This window comes from Cnephaeus nilssonii (assembly GCF_951640355.1).
Source record: "Cnephaeus nilssonii genome assembly, chromosome: 15".
NCBI lineage: Eukaryota > Metazoa > Chordata > Mammalia > Chiroptera > Vespertilionidae > Cnephaeus > Cnephaeus nilssonii.
In genome coordinates this window covers 22,587,666-22,611,518 of record NC_137086.1, presented here as the reverse complement: position 1 = coordinate 22,611,518, position 23,853 = coordinate 22,587,666, and the positions used below count along the sequence as shown (strand labels likewise).

General features: G+C 37.3%; 1 protein-coding gene across 6 annotated transcripts in view; it reads right to left on the bottom strand.

Annotated features, from left to right (window-relative positions):
• The window catches only part of PLEKHH2 (pleckstrin homology, MyTH4 and FERM domain containing H2), a 71,324-nt gene extending 47,737 nt beyond the window's left edge, over positions 1-23,587 (bottom strand). For 3 of the 6 annotated variants that reach the window (XR_013814594.1, XR_013814595.1, XM_079791537.1), the window contains exons 1-7: positions 23,478-23,587; positions 16,323-16,452; positions 11,386-11,448; positions 4,043-4,192; positions 2,803-2,886; positions 2,079-2,160; positions 554-739 (exon numbers count right to left, since the gene is read on the bottom strand). Coding sequence is in view for 4 of the 6 variants with exons in the window: in XM_079791537.1 (XP_079647663.1) it covers positions 554-739; positions 2,079-2,160; positions 2,803-2,886; positions 4,043-4,192; positions 11,386-11,448; positions 16,323-16,445 (688 nt within the window). In the remaining 2 variants the exon portion in view is untranslated. Of the gene's footprint in view, positions 1-553; positions 740-2,078; positions 2,161-2,802; positions 2,887-4,042; positions 4,193-11,385; positions 11,449-16,322; positions 16,453-17,157; positions 17,231-22,467; positions 23,342-23,477 lie in introns of those variants that run through there. The other 3 variants (XM_079791538.1, XM_079791539.1, XM_079791540.1) reach the window with 3 other exon arrangements.
• Positions 23,588-23,853: the final 266 nt, after the last annotated feature.

Sequence of the window (23,853 nt, the reverse complement as noted above, 5' to 3'; positions counted from 1 at the left end):
ATTGATTTCAGAGAGAGGAAAGGAGGGAGAGAGAGAGATAGAAACATCAATGATTAGAAAGAATCATTGATGGGCTGCCTCCTGCATGCCCCACACTGAGACAGAGCCCACAACCCAGGCATGTGTTCTCACCAGGAATCGAACCATGACCTCCCAATCCATAGGTCAATGCTCTACCACTGAGCCATGCCAGCTGGGCTGTAAACCTTTTGTAATTTTAAACATCACTGCTTCCTACTGCAGGAAGAAGTACCAAGAGGGGAAAATCAGTTTCTCCTCTGCCTCACTGGCAGACTCTCTCTCAAAAAACACACACACCACCATAGCTAGATACACAGTTAAATGCTGAAGTGCTCTTTAAAAGTATTCTCATAAGACATGAACCTGTCAAGAAAAAAAAAAAAGGAAACTAGGATGAATCATTCAGATAGATTTTGTATATTGACCCTTTTGAGTGATGGAAAAATTAAAAATTAAAAAAGGAAAATTAAGCTATATAAGGATTTTTCCCTTTTAAAAAACGTCAAAGCAAATTCTGCTAGTTCATAAATACCTTCTATGTCTTTTCCTTCAGTGAACTCAGGTTCTTTAGATGGTATCTTGCTCATTTCCTCAGATTTTACCACTTGAGGAGGACTCCTCGCTCGGGACAAAAAGCACCCGAAGGTCAAACTGCTTAGGCGCTGGCCTTCCAAAAGCTTTGGTGTGGAAACACTGGATGACTTCTTCCCTTGAACTTCTGCAAGATCATCAATCAAAATCAAGATCTGAATTTTTCACAACAGCTTGTTAAACACAGAACCAAAGCACATAAAAACGTGGACAAATCACTCCTTATGCCAGAATTAAAGCCTGAAAATCCTAAGGATCATCTTTTTTTCTTTTATTATTCAATTTATTCAAACTAAAAGAAAACAAAAAACTTCACCTATTTCTCCCACCACCCATCCCTCGCTTCTGGCAACCACCAATTTGTTCTCTGTGTCAATGAGCTTGGTTTTCCAATTTTATTGATTTTTAGATTCCGCATATAAAAGATCACAAGCTATTTGTCTTTTTTTGACTTATTTAACTTAGCATAAGACCCTCGAGTTCATCCATGTTGTTGCAAATGCCAAGATTTCATTCTTTTTATGGCTGAGAAATATTCCATATATATATATAGGCTTCTTTATCCATTCACCCATTGATAGACACTTAAATTGTTTCCATATCTTGGCTATTGTAAAAATGCTGCAATGAACATGGGGTGCACATATCTTTTTGAATTAGTGTTTTCATTTTCTTCAGATAAATGGCCAGAAGTAGAATTGCTGAATCATATATGGTAGTTCTATTTTTAATTTTTTGAAATCTCCATACTCCTTTACATGGTAGCTAAACCAATTTACATTACCACTAACAGTGTACAAGGGTTCCCTTTTGTCCACATCCTTGCTAACACCTAGTTATTTCTTGCCTTTTTGATAATAGTCATTCTGACAGGTATGCGGGGCTATCTCATTGTCGTTTTGCATTTCCCTGATGATTAGTGATGAGGCCTGGTTGCCAGGGGAAACAACCAAGTGATTAGAGGGTTGGAAATTTCAGCCTCACTCTTCACCCTCTACTTCTGACCTCAGGGAAAGGGAGAAGGGCTGACAGTTAAATTAATCACCATTGATTTTTAGAGAGAGTGGAAGGGAGGAAGGGAGGGGGAACATCGATGTGAGAGAGACACATCAATTGGTTGCCTGCCGCACTGCAACCCAGGTACATGCCCTTGACCAGGAATCGAACCCAAGACCCTTCAATGCACAAGCCAGTGCTGTAACTACTGAGAAAGACAGGCCAGAGTGACTGAATTTTTTTTTAAGCAAACATATCTGAAAATAAACGCTGAAATTAGTATTATCTCTTTTGTGTTACTTGTGTTTTCTAATATGGACAGGTGGTTATTTAAATATAAATCAATTCAAATTAAATAAAATGTAAAGTTCAGTTCCTTAGTAGTGCCAGTCATATTTCAAGTGCTCAAGAGTAAAATTGTATATAACCAAATAAAATCAACTGAGCTGTTTTAGTCAAAGTACTCATACCTTGTAGTTTTGACTGTATTGTTCTTATCTCTTCGGTTTGGTTTTGGTTGATCAAACGAAGATTCTGATTCTCCAATTCCAGCTAAAAGGACACATAGTATTCTTTTATATTTTTTATTTTATATATAAAAATATATTTATATATGTTTCTAAAATATACTAGTAAATTAGAATATTTAGAAAATGTCAATACCTAATTACACATAAGCAAAATACAAAAGAAATGATAAGCAAATATCAGATAGATTTATCAGCATAAGTTATCAATCTACATAATTATGGCTTCAATATTAATTTTTTCTAAAACTAAGAGTTTTAAGTGTTTTCACCCCCTATGCCTTTACACTGTAAAATTAATTTAAACCGAATTATTTTAGCATTTAATCTGCCATATAAACTAAATAATGTGTACTTATTAGATACTGAACACAATTTTATGACATTCACATGTTCTATAATTATTTAAAATTAATGAAATAGAGTTTAAAAAGTACTAATTAGAATGAGGCTACTTATACTGATTACCGTGAGCCTATCAATATTTTTCATTTTAGAAATATACTGAACATTAAAATGAAAGCTCCCTATCTCACATTTACCGAAAGACAGCAGCCAAACCAACTGATCAGAATTTTGTTTCACTGAGACTGATCATATATTCTGATAACTTACCTATTTAAAAGAAGTAAAAGGTACAGAAAAGGCAAAATATAACAATAAGTACCTCATTTAACTTAAGTGTTACCCATTCTTTGATCTTAGCTGCTTTCTCTTCTATTATTTTAGCTTCTTGTATCCTTATTTGTTTCTGAAATAACATTAACAGTTTGTTTAGTTCAAATATAAGCTCACAGGTCTAAAAATGTTAAATCATACATAGAAAAAGGCAAATACACTTAAAACCTGTTTCCAAGTTAATACCTCTACCTTCAAATTACCAAATAGAGTAAAAAATGACAATTGTCCAGCAGATAAAATAATAAACCATAATAGCATATGCAAATATTACTAGTTTTAACAACTGCTATTCTCTTTCTCTGAAAGATAATATACTGAAATCCATCCACTGAACTTTTCAACAAAAGAAACCATTTCTCAGAATGGTCTAGGGTTTACAACAATGGGGGACGGGGGGTCAACCAGGTTAGAGAGAAGAGAGTCAGAATCTCCTCTGGGGCATGGCTTTGTTTTCCCCTCAAACACTACCAGTTTTTAAAGATCCAGAAAAAATGAAGATCAAAAAGCGCTAGCTTACATTTACCAACCTTAAAATCTAGTTATGGTCACAAAACTACTGAGAATGTGACTTCCGTATAAATTACAGTTGGTGGGGAACAGGGGTGGTGAAGGCTGGAAACCACTGACCCAATAAAACACCAATACCCACAGAAATGAAAAAAAAAAGCTGAAAATAAGTAATTTAACATATTTAACAATTTCATAGTGGTCATATTTAAATGATGCTAAATAATCCTAATGCAATTTTTTTTTGCTAATAAACTTTTAAAATGAACTAAATACAATACTTGATCTCAATAAAGTGGTTTATAAGCAGTGTGCACATTTCTAAGCAGACAGATTAGCCACAAACATATATTTAAAATATAATGATCCATCAACATTCCCAACACCCTATCTAAAACAAAGATTTATTTGAAACATTTTACAGACAGAAATGCCTGCTGATAACCAAGTGTTTTCAACTTAAACATTACACTCAAACGTTTATAGTTAGGAGCATTGTCACATACAAAAAGTGTCTCAGAATTACCCCAGACTTAAAGGTGAATGCCATTTTACTTTCACCTCTCATCAATTAATGTGATGCAATTCTATGGGTTGACCAAATGAGTAAGATTTCTGACCAAAATTTAGAAGTTCAAGCTCTGTCTCTTTAATCTTTGTGATTATGCATAAATGAATGCATATATTTAGAACTGTTTAATGATCAAATTCTTCCTAACCTGCTCTTCAAGTTGCAGTTCCAAGTTTTGTATGATGTCATCTTTTTCCTGTATCAGGATCTCCAGATCTTGACACTTTTTATATAATCTTGTCTCTGATTCACTGGTTTGAATATTAGCTGCTTTTAATTTCTCTTCCATAACTTGTACCTAAGTTCAGAAGAGAAATAATAAAATTAGGCATGGACTTAATTTATCATAGTATTAAATTTAGAATTTTACTTTAACATTAAGTAAGTTCCTAAAAGGTATCATCATAAAAGGAAAATACTGCACAGCACATTTTAATATATATAACAATTATCAAGTCTGAAGACTACTTTGCCAAGTGGTGTTAACTCTGAGGTACAAAAGGGTACATTAGAGATTTGCATAATATTGCTATCATATAAAGTAATGTACATGTTTAGTAGAACAATAATAATATGCAAAGCATTTCATAAGAGTATAGAATCAGGAAGTTTCCAGCCCTAACTTTTTCATATTTTAAACAAAGTTTAAAGAAATATAAAGAAGGTGAGTGGTGAAATAAAGACTCTAATTGGATGGCCTAGCACCATGGTTGGCAAACGGCGGCTCGCGAGCCACATGCGGCTCTTTGGCCCCTTGAGTGTGGCTCTTCCACAAAATACCACGGCCTGGGCGAGTCTATTTTGAAGAAGTGGCGTTAGAAGAAGTTTAAGTTTAAAAAATTTGGCTCTCAAAAGAAATTTCAGCCGAAACCGGTTTGGCTCAGTGGATAGAGCGTCGGCCTGCGGACTCAAGGGTCCCAGGTTCGATTCCGGTCAAGGGCATGTAACTTGGTTGCGGGCACATCCCAGTAGGGGGTGTGCAGGAGGCAGCTGATCGATGTTTCTCTCTCATCGATGTTTCTAACTCTCTATCCCTCTCCCTTCCTCTCTGTAAAAAATCAATAAAATATATTTTTTTAAAAAAAGAAATTTCAATCGTTGTACTGTTGATATTTGGCTCTGTTGACTAATGAGTTTGCCGACCACTGGCCTAGCATAATAACACATTTTGAGGGGAAAATTAAACTTAGATGAAAACACACACACACACACACACACACACACACACACACACACACACATATATAATGGAAAGCAAAAGGAAATCAAAAGAACCTTAAGGTTCACTGATGGAATCATAAAAAATATCTAAAATATATTGGCTCTGCTTATATCTTTTGCAAAACACATTTGAACATGTAAAATCTTAGATGTTCAAAAGGGATGTGTGAGTGTTAAGGATAGTAAGAAAGAAAATGAAGTGCTGGGCAATTTCTACGATACTAAGACTTTTAGTTTATATACTCCAAATAAGTAAGAAAGTAGTTTTAGCAATGTTTCAGATTATAGGGGCCAAGAAGATAAATATGCAAAAGCATTTGAGGAATTAAAGATTATAGTTAGGATGAAAAACCTTAAACTATGAAAAACACCTCTGAAAAATCACGCAGTCCTTACTTAATGTTTGAAAATACTTAACATCTGGAAGGATGATCTTAAGGTTAGTTTGGTTTTGTTTTTTTAACCATGAATACAAGATTTCACCTGTGGGTTCAGCATATAAATGTAAATTCAACTCCATTGCCAAAAGTGTCCTATTTGAACACCACCCACATGGCTGGAAACTATGAAAATAAAAGTAGATTTTTTAAAAAGATAAAAAAAAATGTATTTCACTATCCAAAAGACAATTTTAAGTTACCTTAAGGTTTAGATTTTTTTTTTAACATAACATAGCAGGCTTTCTGCAGAAACCGCAGACCCATAGTCAAGGACAGAGGTCTACATTAGGGACGCTGTCATGAAAAACAGCTGGAGCAGGACAGTGAATATCTAGGGTCGATCTGAAGATGGCACAGCCAGTTCTGCACAGGACATCCTGTAGCTTTGGAAGCAGAGAGAGAAGAGCAGAGTCCAAGTCCAAAATGGTATATCTGCTCCAGGGATCCAGTAACAGATGATAAACCTAAAGGGGAGCAGAATATATCTCCCCCAAACATGCCTCTTTGGCATATTGATGATTTGAATTAAAGTTACTTGAGAAACAGCCAGTACAAGAAGGACACTCTGACCCTCTTTGGTTCCCCCCAAAGCAGGAAACAAATCTCCCGTTTGAAAGATACCCTCCCTGTATCAGGAGGGTAGAAGGCATTCTTAACCACTGGAATAAGAAATTTAGCCGAGCCCTAACTGGTTTGGCTCAGTGGATAGAGCATCCGCCTGCAGACTCAAGGGTCCCAGGTTCGATTCCGGTCAAGGGCATGTACCTTGGTTGCGGACACATCCCCAGTAGGGGATGTACAAGAGGCAGCTGATCGATGTTTCTCTCTCATCGATGTTTCTAACTCTCTATCCTTCTCCCTTCCTCTCTGTAAAAATTAATAAAATATATTAAAATAAATTTAGGGCCGAGAAAACTATACAAACAAGTCTTGTTACTTCTTCAAAAATTTAGTGAAGCGCAACCCCCTTTGTTTTGTCAATTTTTCACAAATTTATTGTTCTCTCGTCTAAAAGGTATGAAAGCTACCTGCTTTGTTCACTTCTATGAGTCTCATATCTTTATGGGGCTCCCATACATAAATCATTAAATTTGGGGTTTTTAATCCTGTAAATCTGTCTTATGCCAAGTTAATTATTAGAGCAGCCAAAGAACCTAGAAGGAAAGAAATTTTTCCACGCCTATAAGCCTAAAGAAAACCAAAAATAACTGAATAAGAATAGAAATAAATATTACCAGGCCTATACCTACTGTCTCTTTTTATTGAGTCAGAACAAGCCACCCTACAGACCTTGGGCTGCCACATAAAACCGTCCTATTATTGCCTAGGAAAACTCTGGTTTGGGAGTACGCATCTTCCTTGAAAAACATGTTCCGTTTGAAAGGCGTTCTCGTTTTATGAATGAATGCCACCGCCAGAGCTCCTTGGCTGCATCTTTGGCATGTGCAACTCTGTAAATTGATTAGCACTTTTAGATAAACAACTTTCCCAGGCAAGGAAAATATTGGCAAAAATGGCAACGTCTCCTAGGGAGAGGGATCACAAAGTAGTTCCAGGCAACCCACTTGCTAAGTGGTCCTATTAAGACCAAGTTCCACAGAATTCATTAGTCGTCCTTGATAATTAAAGAATAAGAGTTCTACAGAAAAGGCTTATAGAAAAGCCAAGCAGCTTTCAAAATATCTTACCACAAGTCCACAGAAAATAGCCCGGTTCTTTCTTGATTCATTTAATCTGAACCATATAAAAATTTTAACTACTCAGAGATTGGCCGGTAACAAACATATATGAATTCAAACTGGTGGTTAAAGAAACACTTGCAAGGCCCTGCAGATTAGGATTGACTGAGTAGTAATCATTTATTAGGAACCAAAAATGATTTGGATACTAAGAACCAACTTTGCAGAAAGGCAGATTAGCCCACAAGTTAGAATGGTCACAGGGAACTTTAAATCCAGCTCCTACCAACCACAAACAAAGGCAAGTGATAGAACTCAGGACAGAAGGAAAACACAAACTTCTACAGGGGAAATTATTTACCCTCTTTGTTTAGCATAAAATCGTGTAGTAGATTTGAGTACACAGGTAATCAGGGGAATGAATCGTGTGGATCATTATCTTCCAAATGTGCTACTTGTTGCTTTCCTGTCTCACAGAATACTCATAAACAGTAGTGGGTTGAACTGCACACACTGCTTTCAAAAGTTGTGAGTAACAATAAAAATGTCCTACAGCATTAAGTATAAAGACTGCCAATATGCCTCTGGGGAAATATGTGATTTTTTTTTTCCTAAAGCCCACGTATTTAATGGTTTTGCAGGTGACGCCCCTCATGAATAAACAAGAAGAAAAATGGTCAAAGCTAAAAAGTGTCCAGTTGAGCTGGTTTCAGCTGACTACTGCTTTTAGTGGTGAAACATTCCTTTTTGGTTAATATAAATACAGTTTAAGTCTTAGGATATGGCTCAATGACAAAGGACAAGCTGAATTTAAGCAACATAAACATCAAATAGGCCACAGTCCCATGGAAACTGTTCAAGATAGCAAAGGATTCAGTTGCCCTAACTTAATAATATTTACTTAATCTTGTGAAGGCCAAAGCAAGGTGCTATAATCGGTGCATGAGAATTCATCTGCTCTGTTTATATTTCCTGTTAACTTTTAGATTCATTATGAAGTATTTAAGAAAAAAATCCTCCCATTGGAGGTATAAAAAATAGGTACTGAATAAATTTAAAATGTCACAAAAAGAAATATAAACAGATTTTGCTAAATTGTATAGAAACTGGGAGATTTGCAAATCTTACTCCTTTTTTAGGGGTGGGAATTGATTTAAGGCAGTATGTCTAAAATAATCAACTATGATGTTTTATTGCTTAAAAATGTAGCACAAAGAATTAAGTAACTTTACACCTGGTATCCTCAAAGGACAACGTCAAATAAGAAATTCTTCCTGTTAACTTATCAAATCAGTAGATGAGCCTAATGGCTGTAAACTGCCATGGTTTGCTTCCCTTGAATTGGGGATGGGGTTTCTTTATTTCTGCTAAGATCCAGTGAATCAAAGAAAAAAAAAACCCTGAAAATCACACATAAAATTTACTTAGTTTAGGTTAATTTTCAGAGCTAAATAAATGTGCCATATATGTAAAGTAAGTATTTCAACTTAAGAAAGGGCAAACAAAGCCATTCTCAATGTCTTTCTTTTTCCCTATAGTATGAGCAGTTAAAGAGGAGAAAGAAAGGGTAGGGAAAGATATCTCTACCTGATAGAGAGACATATAGAAACAGACAGGGGCACTAGAGGTAAAGAGAGATGTCATGAGGAAAGGCCAAAGTCAGAAAGGAGAAGACGAGGAGGTAGACATGAAAGCCTGAGAGGCGGACAAAATGTGTGCTGCAAGGTGTGGGGCTAAACAGGGACATACATACAGGACCCACTACAGAAAAAAACAAAGCCCTTGGTGTAGAATGACAGAGTGTCATAAAAATAAGAGTCTTCCATGGACTATAAGTAACCTTTTATAATTTTACTAGAGGCCCGATGCACGAAGATTCGTGCAAGAATGGGCCTTCTTTCCCCTGGCTGCTGGCACCGCCTTCGCTCTGGCCAGAGCCGCCTTTCCACCTTCCCATGCTGCCCAGAGGCCCCGAGCGGCTGGGGTGGTGTGGAACATCTGCATCCCACCCCACCCCCGGCTGCTCAGCGCCTGCATATGCAAATTAACCCACCATCTTTGTAAATCTCACTCCTTACAAAGTGAGTTATAGAGTAACCATGAGTTAATTAAATCTCAGTCCTGATTGGCTGGTGGGCGTCTCGAAGGTACGGTCAATTAGCATGTTTCTCTTTTATTAGTGTAGATTTTTAATTATTGGCTTTTTAACCAATACTTAGGTTGAAGAGGAGATATTACTATCAGCTAAGGAATATAAGCCCAGTAAGTTGGAGCATTGTCCCTTACACTGTAAGGTTGCAGGTTCAATCCCTGGTTGGGGTGCATGCAAGAGACAACAGAACAATGTTTCTCTCTCACATTGATGTTTCTCTCTCTCCCTTCCTCTTTCTAAAATTAATAATAATAATAGTAATAATGAATATAAAAATCAAGCACAGCAAATATCCTTACCATTACTACTAGTACTTCTACCAATACCTAAAGTTGAGGTTTTAGAGAATTATTGGTAATTTTTTAATGTGATGATGGCACTGTAGTTAAGATTTTTAAGTCTTCATTTTTAGATTAGTTGCTGAAATACTCATGGGTGAAATGATAAGATGTCTGGGATTTGTTTCAAAATAACCTCGTGTGGGGGTGAGGAGGGAAAAGTGGGTGGAGTTATAGAGTAATCATGAGTTAATTAACTGTTGAAGTTGATATTGGGTGTTCATTACCTATATTCTCTACTCTTGTAGGGGTTGACATTTGGCATAATAAAGTTTAAAAATTTTCTTTTCAAGAATAATTAATTTAAGAAAACCAAGGATTAGGTTAGTTTGGGTTTCCTTGGAAACTTGTCAGGCCACTAAAAGAATCCACTGTGTGAAATTAAATCTTTTAGGTGAAAACATAATTTGATACTACTACTATTATCAAATTGAAGGACAAAACATGATAAACTTAGAGCAGTGGTCGGCAAACCGCGGCTCGTGAGCCACATGTGGCTCTTTGGCCCCTTGAGTGTGGCTCTTCCACAAAATAACATGGCCTGGGCGAGTCTATTTTGAAGAAGTGGCGTTAGAAGAAGTTTAAGTTTTAAAAAGTGGCTCTCAAAAGAAATTTCAATCATTGTACTGTTGATATTTGGCTCTGTTGACTAATGTGTTTGCCGACCACTGACTTAGAGCAAGGATAAGCAATTTAATATAAACTTCTTGGAAGAATAATAATTTTGAATTATTGACTTGACTGAATCTGATAGACATCTTTTCACAAAATGTGAAGCTATGGATTTAAGGTTATTAGACAAACTTTAAGGTTGGTGGCCTCATCCAAACCACTCATTTTGCTATTGGCAAGACCCAAAAAGGGTTAAGTGACTTATCAAGCATTTGACTTGTCTCCCCATGCCTATTAACATATTAATTGTAAAATTTTGTATGTAGTTTTCCTAATATAACTCTAAGAATTGTTCCATATTAGTAATATATATTCTTTGTAATATTATTATTTTTAAAGTTTTTTTTAAATATGTTTTTATTTATTTCAGAGAGAGGAAGGGGGAGGAGGAGGGAAAAGAAGAGAGAGATAGAAACATCAATGATGAGAGAAAATCACTGATCAGCTGCCTACTGCACACCCCTTACTAGGGATCGAGTCTGAAACCCAGGCATGTGCCCTGACTAGGAATCGAAACTCAGTCTCTTGGTTCCTGGGTCAACGCTCAACCACTGATCCACACCAGCCAAGCTATTATATTATTTTTAATTGTTGTTTAATGCTTCATGGAGTGGATATAGTTCACTCCTTTATTCTTCTATGATATGGCATTCATATTATTTCCAACTCTTTATTACTATAAATAAAACTGCTTTGAATATTATTTATATACAAAACTTCATTTTGATTAGGATTACCATAAAATTCATATTTGATTTTCTCAAAAGTAAAATGAAACTTCCTAACAGAAGTATATTTATCCTTTTGAAAATCAGTTAAGTGGCAAAATAAAGCGAGATTCTCCATTTCTCTATGGATCCAGCTCATGAACAGTCAAAATGATAGTATGTAGAGGAGGGCAGAAGACTAGTTTGAGGACTGTTTTGGGCAAAACAATGATGATATTAGTAGAGGCAGAAAAGGCATTTTTAACTAAAATTATACCCTACCTGTTGAAAAGCTTTTTCTGCTTGACGTTCAGCATCAATAACTTGTCTCTCAAGCTGTTGCATCTGTAAAGTGAGGAAAATAGAAAAAATATAAAAGCTCATATTTCCCTTTTGAATGGCACTTAGAAATCTCACAATATCATCAACTTTTTAAGGAATGTGTCACATTACATAAATGTAAATATACATGTAAGTATCTCCAATGAAGTTTAGGGCACTTTAAAATCAGTTTATAGAAAGGCAATACTGTAATTCTGAGTGACTGTTTTCATAATCATGTAAGCTGGAAAGTAACTTTGCAAAACACTTAATAAAGCAGTGCAGGAAATATTCATGTAAGTTTTTACTTTCACGATGTAAAGCTTGGGCTAATTCCATAAGCAATCCACACCAAGTCACTAAAAGACACTTGAATGATCTGCTGCCCATATCAGGCATTGGACAAAAATAAGTATTTTATGAACAGGCCACTTAATACGACAACAAAACCTACTGTTTTGATTACTACAGAAGTGCCCTCTGTAGCCAGACTGGACACAGCAGCAAACGGCAGGAGGAAATCGGCCACTGATCTTAGATCATAACACCACAGCCATTAATGCTTAGTGTTTCGAGTATTGTAGGCTGGCTACTTTAGACAGAATACTTTAGGGCCTTTATACTTACTAGACCGCAATCCCCCAAGTAGCTTTCTTCCTGGCTTTCCGCCCACCCCACCCCCCCCAGCCCCATAGAACCCATAAAAGACTCTATCACCATTTTGTTATAATAAATAATATCTTCCGACAGTAGCCCAAAATGATATAAATTAGCCTGCAAAGTCTTATCGTTAGTATACGTATAATTTCTGTTAGGCACTGTGAAATATTAGGTGAGGCAACAGAGACACTGAGATGTGGAATTTAAATAGGGTAATAAAAAAAAATAGGGTAATCGTGGTCATATGAAAAGCAAACCTTGTGCTGTCCACAGACTCCTCATTCCCAGGAGAGAATTCTAAACCACCGCTTGGGAATCACAGTCTCAGAAGGAAGGTCAAGTGGCCAGAAACCAGACAGTAATGCTGTCTCAGCCAAAGGCAGCATGAGGTGATGTGGGCCACACGGAAACCTAAAGGAGAAATTCTTCCAATCTAACCCATAGGAAATAACATTCACTTCAACTTAAAATGAAACTTGCCTTTTTCCCTCCCTGACTCAGAAAACTGGTAATACTGTAAAGTAGGAAAACTACTTAAATCTCAGCTTCCCTGAAGAGTTTATATTTGGCATACTAGAGATATTTCCAACACCATTCCTTAAATTCCTTTAAAGACCTCTCCCACTTACAGCAGTATTTGCCCAAGACTTCAATAAGGCCTTTTTCTTCATAAACTTCAATATTCTAAGTTACTTAGAAATTATGATTAGAAAAATACAAAATAAATCTTTTTAAGAAAAATCCCCTGTATTCTCCTATTCTCCTACTCCATCTCCAAAAAAAAAAAAAAATAAGGTATATGGTATATAACTGAAATCCACCTTTCATTATAAAAAAACACTCTGAGATCATCTCACATGTCTTTTCTAAAAAATTCAGAAAGATGTCTCCTATTAATTGGCAATTACATTTGTTTCAATCATCTCCTTGCACACTTAGCCAGTGTATTCATTTAGAAAGATATAGGAAAATAATAATGAGTTACTTCTATGTGCCAGGCACTCTATTTAGAAACTGCATCACAAGAAAAGTGTGAAATATCTGAGGTTTAATGCCAGCTCTTCAATTTCCAGCTGTGTGATACTGGGCATACTGTTCAAATACTCTCAGTCTTAATGTCAACATATTTAGACTGGGAATCACAATAGTTTCCTCATCAGGTTACTTTGGGGTTTAAATTAGCTAATGGTTGTACTAATTGCTTAGGAACTATAGTTAGCACTTAGTGTTAGCTGCCATAGCCCGTGCCAATAAAACAGAACTAAGAATCAAAAACTATTGCAGAAAAGAAAAGTTGGCTAGAATTCCTGGCAAAGAGCTAAAGAATCAAATTAGTATTCTCTCAAGAATCCTCAGCCTTGGGCCAGCATCCATTTGGGGGGAAGGTATGGAGAACTAGTAGGGAAAAGCTATGGGGCAGACTGGTCCTAACATAAAACCAATGGTTATGAATGGGACCAGACTGGCCTCTGGAATGCAACATTTGACTCAAGTTGGCATGTAGAAGCAATGCAATAGGGTTTGCTTTGAAAAAATATGTAATGTTATGTAAATCATTATTACTACATACACACACACAACATCGTAACACACAGATACCGACCCCCAAGCAGAGATGGATTTATATGTTGCTTGGCTGAAAAGAAGATTGAATAGATGAGTGGGTAAGTATGTCAGAGAAAGCAAGGAATGCGGTAATAAAACTAGATGGGAGAGGCCATATAGGGTGATGGCTAAGCACTCAGGTTCTAAAAGCAGAATGCCAAGTTTCAAATCTTGGCTTCATCACTTACTTTTTGGCACAAACACAGGCAAGCTAAATAACTGCTTTGCGCCTAAGTTTCCTCCTATGCAAATATGGATAATTCAGTACCTATCTCATACAGTTGTTGTAATAATTAAAAAGTTAATTTACATAAAGCACTTAGAAGATTGCCTGGCACATAGTAAACATCCGTTTCCTAATCTGTAAAATGCGAACAATAAAATTTATTACTTCACAGGTTGTTAAGCACATAAGAAATCAACAAATACTTGATATTTTTTATTAAAACATGGGTGGGTACCAAAACTAATTTTTAGTCCAGAGAAAAATATTGCATAATGGAATATAACAGAAAATATTGTGAAAAACGTTATTTCCATTTTGGTGTTGAATCTATTTACTGGAAAACCATGAGTAACTTGGCAAACTTATCCACTTTCCACTGTATAAGACACAACTGAGTAATTCCATCTCTTAGATCTGGCAAAGGATTTAAGTCACAGATACAAAAGACAAAAAAAAAGAGGAAGAAAACCCCACAACTAAAATAGCAATTCTGAAATAATATTACTCTCAAAACTCATCCACTGACAAAGAAAAAATAAAGTCTAATAACATAAATTAATAATCAAAAGCTATTTACAATTTTACTTGTAGAGAAAACAACATTAACGTTTAAAAAATGGGCACTAAAATAATTTTGTTACAAGTCTTCTAAAAAAAAAACCAGAACAAATGCTGCCATCAAATTCAGAATTTAAAGGTCAATTAATTGGAAACCAAATAAGCATAACTTCTATTTAGTCCATAGAGAACCAAGAACATTTTTGAGGAGTCAAGAGTGAGCTAACTGCTGAGAGGCTAAGGCAACACCTGGGAATGAGGTTTACCAACACGTATATAATTTATAATCTTGGCAAAAGTCATTGTATGAGACGATTAGAATTGTGGAAAATACCAGATAAATCACAGTACAACCTAAGAAATGATTTTTATAGAGAGAGGAGCAAAAGACAAAAGCATGTGTCACTAACTTTGAGTTAGGATAAGCTCCCCCAACTTGGAGATATTCAACCGGTATTTTCCTCAAGTTACAACTTTGGTTATAATAGAGATAAGTAATGCAAATTGATATTGGGTACTAATGGCATAACCTTAATCTTTGGACCTAAAAGATGTTAAAGCACAAAAATTTAAGATGATATTAAACTGAATGATGTTTTACTGGGTTTTCGTGATATGTAGTTATATCATTAGAATACCTCTGTGCTAAGAGATTCTTAGCTAGAAGTGAAAGGAAGATTTAAGATGATCATTTTTGGAGATCTGATACCTGTACCAGCCCTCCATCCCAAAAGGATTATGCAGACTACAGTTGAAGAAGCCACCTGTAATGACCATTAATATCATTTATCCATTCACTCAGACAGCACTGTCCAACAGAAATACTAGTACATAATGTGAGTCACATGTACAATTTAAAAATTTCTAGTAAAATTTAAAAAGTAAAAAGAAATAAGTAAAATTAATTTTAATATTTTTTATTTAACCCAATATCCAAAAATTATCATTTCAACATGCAATTAATATAAAAATTATTGCTAGAGAATGTAAGATATTTTACACTCTTTTTTTTTTCATACTAAATCTTTGAAATCTGGTGTGTGTTTTACATTTGCAACACATCTCAATTTTACCTAGCTTTATTTCAAATGCTCAACAGCCACTTGTGGCTAGTGGCTGCCATATTGGACAGTGCAGATCTAGAATCCAAGTTCCCTGGAAATAGGAACACAGCTTGTCTTGTTCACAATTGTAACTGCAGCATTAAGAACAGTGTCTGTCACATAGTCAGCCCTCAATGAATATTTCTGAATGAATGAATGCACAAATGAATGAATTTATCTATTCATTTTATACACATATATGCCCCCCAAATTCTTGTGACATAAAATTTTAATTACATGATTAGAATTATTAAGAAACATATACAATTATCTTAAATTCCAGCTGGGATGATAGTTTAGTGATATATAGTTAGTCAATATAAATACTATATTTTTTTCAAATACAGTATAAACACATTTTACTATCAATAGGGAACGTTCTTCTATAATCACTTTAAACATAACTTTCCTAAACATTTAAGTAGATCAAAATGCTGTCACACTTCTCTAGTAAAATCAAATAAATTATAGCTTTTCTCTCTGGAATAAATGCACTCTACATTCGTCAAATACATATAATGCTTACATATTCCACTAGTATTTGCAATGAAATGTTTTAGTCTTAATTTACTCTAAGACTGGCAAAAGATTAGACCAAATATGGCTTCAAAGCCCTGACAAAAGGTTAAATTATAGTCATTTTGCGTCAAGTGTTTATCCCCAAAAGTACTGTGATTACTTAACAGAAATGAAATAGGGCCTACGTCGCTGCTGTTTAATAACGCAGGTTAGGGAGAAAAGCTTACCTTCTCTGCTAGGAGCTCTCGTATCTTGCTTGCTTGAACCCTAAATTTCATGAGTTGGGACTCCAGAGCTACGCATCGTTCCTTCCAATCTACAGGTCCTTCAGTCTCAGAAAGCTCTGCCATATTTATTCTATAAAAGAAAGCATTCAAATGGCATAATACCAATTAGCATTCAGGGTAATTCATTAAACCATCTGATGTACACATTCTAATAACCACCTAATCATACTCACATACAAGTTTCGAATTCTAAGATAAACTCTAGAACTGGTGATAGCACATGGAAAGGACTTAGTTGGACACGGTAAGCCAGGGTTGGAGGCCTAACTCTATTAATTAAATTTTCTATGTAACCTAATCTTTCCCTGTCTCAGTTTATCCAATCTAGAAAAAGGGGGACATGATAGTAAAAAATCATTCTTTTTCATGGGACAAATTAAATAGTGCAGTTTTTAACAGCACTTTGGACAGTAAAATAGCACCACAAACATAGAGTACTATTATTTTAGCTCTGCTCAACAGATAAGATTTTAAAAATCTATCAGCTTATAATTTTATCACACTCTTAAATTTACAGAGTTATTACAGTTTGATTCTGTTGGTAGCATGATAGAATTACCTAAAGAAGTTTATACCAGTGGTACAATTAAGGTTTGGACTTATATTATAATTATTATCACCACCCTAAATTTGTCCAGGTCCAGGTTGTTTTTCAAACCAAAAATCCTTTGGCATATTTAACTGGGCAAAGTATTATAAACCTGGACAAGTTTGCATAATTTTTATTTGGAACAAGAAGAGAAAACATATAAATGTAAAATTTAGAACCACCTACATTAAGTAAATAAATCTGGAATCAGTTTCTTATTCACTTTCCTTTTGGAGGAGATTCATCCCAGAGAGAAGCACTGTAAGGGAGAGAAGCCAAGAGGCAGGGAAAGGTTTTGAAATTCTAAAGAGCAAAAAATAGTACTTTATTTTGAAAGCCTGATTGTTTCTGTCTCTGGGATTCATGAAAGTAGTCTGAAATGTTCAATGTTTTATCAGGCTATTTAATAAATAGCTTGGTAATAATATATTTCTGAATTGGTCTTGCTATGAATGGACAAAATTTGCATTAGAAGTGAATCTCCTGAAGAAACCAAGCCTGTCATGGACTATATGTGACAGCAAAACTCTCAGAACCCAAGGACAGAACTGCAGTTGCAGGCGAACTATTCTGCGCTTTTGTTTTACAAAAATATGTTTCCCTCACATATTAACCAATTTGTTTTCCCAATATTTACTGTAATATAACCCCTAACTTATATACCAGTTTTTAAACACACAAAAGTTTATTTTCCTAGCATAACTATTGTTTTATGCTTGCCCTGGCCAGGCGGCTCAGTTGGTTTATACAAAAGGTTGCGGGTTCGATTCCTGATCAGGGCACATACCTAGGTAGCAGGTTTGATCCCTGGTTGTGGTGGGGAGGGACATACAGGAGGCAACTGATGGATGTTTCTCTCCCTCTCTCTCTTCCTTTCTCTCTCTCTCCTCTCTCTCCTCTCTCTCAAATCAATAAAAATTGTCCTCAGGTGAGGATTTTAAAATATTTATATTGTTTTATGCTTAAATCAGTTTTCACATTAATACTTATATCACTCAATGATTTAGAAATAAATATAAGCAAAGTTGTCCTACAAAAGCTACAGCTTTATTAAGGGCACCACAACCATGGAAATCATGCTCTTTTCATTTCTTTTGTTTTTATAGAAGCGTCACCCCATTGTTTTCTGAGTTTTTTTCCTAAAGATATTAGCCTTGTTAATGACCAGATTTTAAATAAAATAAAACTGATTTTCATTACCCACATTAAATTTACTATCAATAATGTAGGAGTAAATAATGCAGTTTGTCAATCACAAACTTTTTCTCAATTCTACTGCTACTTCATTTTTCTCCTCATTAGCTTTAGAGTGGACAAGGAAATAAAATGTGGATGAAATATTAAAAATATAAAGCAGTCCTGAAAAGACAGCCTTAAGTCGTGAGCCATTCATATCATTGCACAAAAGTGTGAGGACGCTCTTCTAAAACAACAAGAAGAGTGTATTTCATGTTGATTAATTTTCGCTCTACATTTAAAATAACTTTAGGTTTTACTGTAAAATTACTACAGTTTAAAAATAACAAACCTATTTTTAACAATTGAAAAGCAATCAATATAATGCACCATATGAATAGAATAAAAGACAAAAAACACATAATCGTTTCGATAGATTCAGAAAAACATTCAACAAAATCCAACACCTTTCCATGATAAAAACATCAACAGCCCGGCCGGTGTGGCTTAGTGACCCATGAACTAGTAGGTCACCGTTCGATTCCTGGTCAGGGCACATGCCCGGGTTGCAGGCTTGATCCCCAGTAGGGGGCGTACAGGAGGCAGCCGATATCGATGATTCTCTCATCATTGATGTTTCTCTCTCTCTCCTTCTCCCGTCCGCTCTCTGAAATCAATTAAAAACATATTTTTAAAAAGTCAACAAACTAGTAATAGAAAGGAACTTCCTCAACCTGATAAAGAGCATCTATGCAAAGCCCACAGCTAGCATCATACTTAACCGTAAATGACTGATCCACCTAAGATTAGAAATAAGACAAGGATGTCCACTCTCACTACTTGCAGACAACATTGTACTGAAGGTTCTAGCCAGGGCAAGAAAATGAAATAGAAAGCATCCAGATTGGAAAGGAAGAACTAAACTACCTCTGTTTTCAGATGTCATGATCTTGTACATAGAAAATTCCAAGGAACCCACCAAAAAAACTACTAGAACTATTTGAGTTCAGCAAAGTTTCAGGTACCAGATCAATATACAAAAATCAACTGTTTTTCTATACACTAGCCAGGAAAAATCCAAACATGAATTCAAGAATATCTTCCATTTACAATAGCATCACAAATAATTAAATACTTAAGAATAAATTTAACACTAGAAGTGTAAGGCTTGTACTGTGAGAACTGCCAAACATCACTGAAAGAAATTTAAAAAGACCAAAATAAATGAAAGACAGCCCATATTCATAGATTGGAAGACAATATTGTAAAGATGGCAATACTTGCCATTGGATATACACATTCAATACAATCCCTGTCAAAATTCCAGAAACTGACAAGCTGAACCTAAAATTCATATGGAAATTCAGGGGACCCAGAATAGCCAAAACAATGTTGAAAAGCTGTAGGACTCACATGTTCCAATTTAAAAAATCACCATAAAGCTACAGTAATGAAGACTATGTGGTATTGGCATAAAGACAGACATGTAGATCAATGGAATGAAATCAAGAGTACAGAAATAAAACCTCACATTTTCATTCAATTGAGTTTTGACAAAGGTGCCAAGACCATTCAATGGGAAATGAGAGTAGTCTTTTTTAAAAATGGTGCTAGAGGGAGGCTGAGGATTAGGTGGAAAAGGTAAAGGGATTGAGAAGTACAGATTGGTAGTGACAATAGTCATGGAGATGTAAAGTACAGCATAGGAAATACTGTGCCCAGTGAGTACTGGAAATATCGAGAACACTTTGTAAGGTATATAATTGTTTAGCCACTATGCTGTACACCTGGAACTAATATAAAAAATGTTGAATTTAAACTGTAATTAAAAAATAAAATTTAAAAAATGGTACTAGACAACTGAATATCCACATGCAAAAGAAAAATTTGGACCCTCCCCCACCACACACTTTATATCATATACACAAATTAACTTAAAATGGATCAAAGACCTAAATATAAGACCCTAAGTTCTAAACTCTTAGAAGAAAACATAGGCATAAGTCTTTGTGATTCTGGATAGACAACAGTTTCTTAGATATGATGTGTAAAGCATAAGTAATTAAAGAAAAATAGATAAGTTGGACTTAATAAAAATTTTAAACTTTTGTGCTTCAAGGGACACCATCAAGAAAGTGAAAGATAACCCACAGAATCAGAAGAAATATTTGCAAATCATACATCTGACCAGGACTTGTATTCAGAATACATAAAGGATTCTTACAATTTAACAAAAACAACTAAAAAGTAGGCAAAGAATATAAATAGATACAGTATTTCTCTAAAGTATATATACAAATGGCCAATGAGCACTTGAAAAGATGCTTAACATCATTAGCTATAAGGGAAAATGCAAATCAAAATCACAATGACATACCAAAATATACCAATAGGATGGCTAACAGTGTTGGTGAGGATATAGAGAAAGTAGAACTCTCATACATTGCTGCTGGGAATGTAAATATGGTATAGCTGTTTTGGAAAATAGTTTTAACAGTTCCTCAAAATTTTTTACATAAAATTACCATATGACACAGAAACTCCAATACTAAGTATATACCCAAGATAATTGAATACATAAATCCACACCAAAATTTGTACACAAATGTTCATAGCACCATTATTCAAAGAGCCAAAAAGTGGAGACAATCTAATGTCCATAATCAGATGAATGGATATTATGCAACCACAAAAAAGGAATAAAGTATTAATGCATGCTACAATGGATGGACCTTGAAAACATTACCCTAAGTTCCAAGTGAAAGAAGCCAGAAGCAAAAGGCCACATATTGTGATTCCCTTTTTGTAAAAGAGGTAAATTCAAGGAGACAGAAAGTTGGTTGGTGGTTGCCAAGGGCTGTGAAGAAAGGGCAACAGTGATCCATTCGCAGTTTCTTTTTGGAGTGATGAAAATACTCCAGAATTAGCCCAGCCAGCATGGCTCAGGGGTTGAGCATCAACTTAGGGAGGAGGTCACAGTTCAATTCCAGGTCAGGGCACAAGCCTGGGTTTCGGCCCCATCCCCCAGTAGGGGACATGCAGGAGGCAGCCGATGGATGTTTCTCTCTCATCATTGATGTTTCTATCTCTCTCTCCCTCTCCTTTCCTCCCTGAAATCAATTTTTAAAAAAGGAAAGACAATACTCTAGAATTAGATAGTGCTAATGGTTGCACCGCCTTGTGGATTTACTAAAAACCACTGAACTGTATACTTTAAAAGGGTAAATTGAATGGTTTGTAAATTATACCTCAATTTTAAAAAGAGCATCTACTACTGTATTTACAAATGAGTAAAAAGTAACAGTTTAGCCGAAACCGGTTTGGCTCAGTGGATAGAGCGTCTGCCTGCGGACTCAAGGGTCCCAGGTTCGATTCCGGTCAAGGGCATGTACCATGGTTGCGGGCACATCCCCAGTGGGGGGTGTGCAAGAGGCAGCTGGTCGATGTTTCTCTCTCATCGATGTTTCTAACTCTCTCTCCCTCTCTCTTCCTCTCTGTAAAAAAATCAATAAAATACATTTTTAAAAAAAGTAACAGTTTAAGTGGATATAGATTAGGTCAACATTTACACATTTAATGATCCACTGTTTGTAGTTATCCCTGTCAAGAATTTCACCATTAACTCAAGTAATTTAGAGGTAATTCTTAACCTCAAATATGACAAGAATCAGACATATATCTGTCTAAGAGTACTTCGTTATGAAAATGACACCGTATATAAATTCTACGTTCAACATGCCTATTCATATCTTTGGTTATGCTAATGACCTATTTTACAATGAAGTAGCAAAACCTTAACATATTGTTGGCATTGAACGTCTGCATTCCCTATTAATAAGATCATAATTTAAAAAAAATTTTCAAAGCTAGATTGGCTGGCTAATGGTCTGCCCTGAGGTCTAGACACCTGATTCTTCATTTCATTCTGTAATTTCAGTTAGTGTGAAGTAACTGCTGTGTGAATGCATCATTTTGAGCCAAGACTCTAATTTTGAACCAGGTCCACCACCCTTTTCCATTACCTCTGGCTTTACAGAACCAACTGTATAGCTTTGGGAGCTGTACCCACTTGCTGAATAAAAGTCATCACCAGATTCTGAACTGGAGAGTGACCCTCTCTCCCCTGCAGCGGACAGGAACACGCCTTGGCTTCCCAAATGCCCCCCCAGTGACTTCTGGAAATATTTACTGACACAAAATTAACTGTTGACAATTGTGGAGTGAAAGCTCTTTTTCTCTGAATCTCTGACTTCCTGTTTCTCTTCCAAATCCCAAGAGGGAAAGAAAAAGAAAAGAACCAATTCATCTACTTAGGCTTACCCCGCGATGAAGCTCAGGGTGGCCACTCGTGCTCTTTAATTCTCTCCTCTTAGGGGACAGCTTCACTTGGCCAGGTAACTGTGGATTTTTATTTTTATTTTTTTCTAAAGCAGAAAAGATGTCTTTCTGGACCACACTGAGGCATGCCTTGTGGAAGGAGCCTCCGGACCACCACCCAGCCCCACTTGGGCCAAACCTGTGACCCAGAACAGCCGTGCTCCTCGCCCCACGGCTCCCGGGGGACACACGCCGCTGTGCGGTCCGGGCTTGGGACGGGCATGTCCACAAAGAAAGCAGTGACCTGCAGGTAGCACAGCCCTGGGGCTTGTGCCGCGTAAAAGGTTTAGCTTTTCTTTCCACGGCGTTTCGCACATCACAACCTAGGATTCAAAGGTTCCGTCTTTTTTTTTTTTTTTTTTTTTCTTTCTTTCTTTTTTTTAAGTGGTTTGAGGACTTGGGGGACAGCGCAGCTTCGTGGTAGGTCACCTAAGGGCACGCTGGTGCTCCGGCACCTCCAGGTGTAGCGAACAGTTCTTGAGTTTAGAGAAGTTTCGTCCCGGCGGCGGTCACGGTGGGGCTCCCCACGAGCGGAGGCCGAGCCGAAGCATCCCTCACGGCGTGGGCCCCTCGGCCGAGGACGCGGGGCTCCCGGGTCCGTCCCCCTGATCGTCGGCTCCACGCCACGAACCCGGGCCCCACTTTTGCAAACAAAGTGTCACGGGAGACCAGGGCGCTAGGAGCCAACCCCCACCCCCCCAGAGGAGACCCCCAGTCTTGGGGGCAGCGAGGGGGGAGACGTGGGGAGGGGGGAGGCGGGAGGCGCGGGGGCGAGTCCTGCGCCAGCCGGTTCCATCCCCCGGGTGCCCGCCCGCCGCCCCCATCCTCCGTCCAGCGAGCCTCCCCCCACCCCCCGCACCCCCGGGAACGCGCGCTCTCAAGGGGGCGGGGATACCCGCGCATCCGAAGCACTGAGGTCGCCTCTGGGCCCCCCGCCCTGCCCATCAGCCTACCTCTGTTAGGGGTCCCCAGTGGCCGCGCCCGAAGTCCCAGCCGCGCCCGGTGCGGGGCTCCAGGGGCTCTCCACCCGGGCCCGCCGCGCACCGAGCCGGGAGCGGGCGGGGGCAGGGCACGCCTCCTGCCGGGACTGGCGGCCGGAGTAGCCCATCGGAGGTCGCCTCCGAGCGCCCGACGTCACCTGGAGGTGTGGCTATGACTTGGACTCCTCCCGGTCCCTGGAGCGGGGGGGCAGCTTGGTCCTGGAGTGTGCACCCCTAAGCCTTCCCCACACCTGGAGCGCAGACCCTGTGGTGACGGTCACCTCCCTTCTATGCCTTCTGCCTCCACCCCGCACCCACCTGTTTGATCTCCCAGCCCGACGTCTCTCTT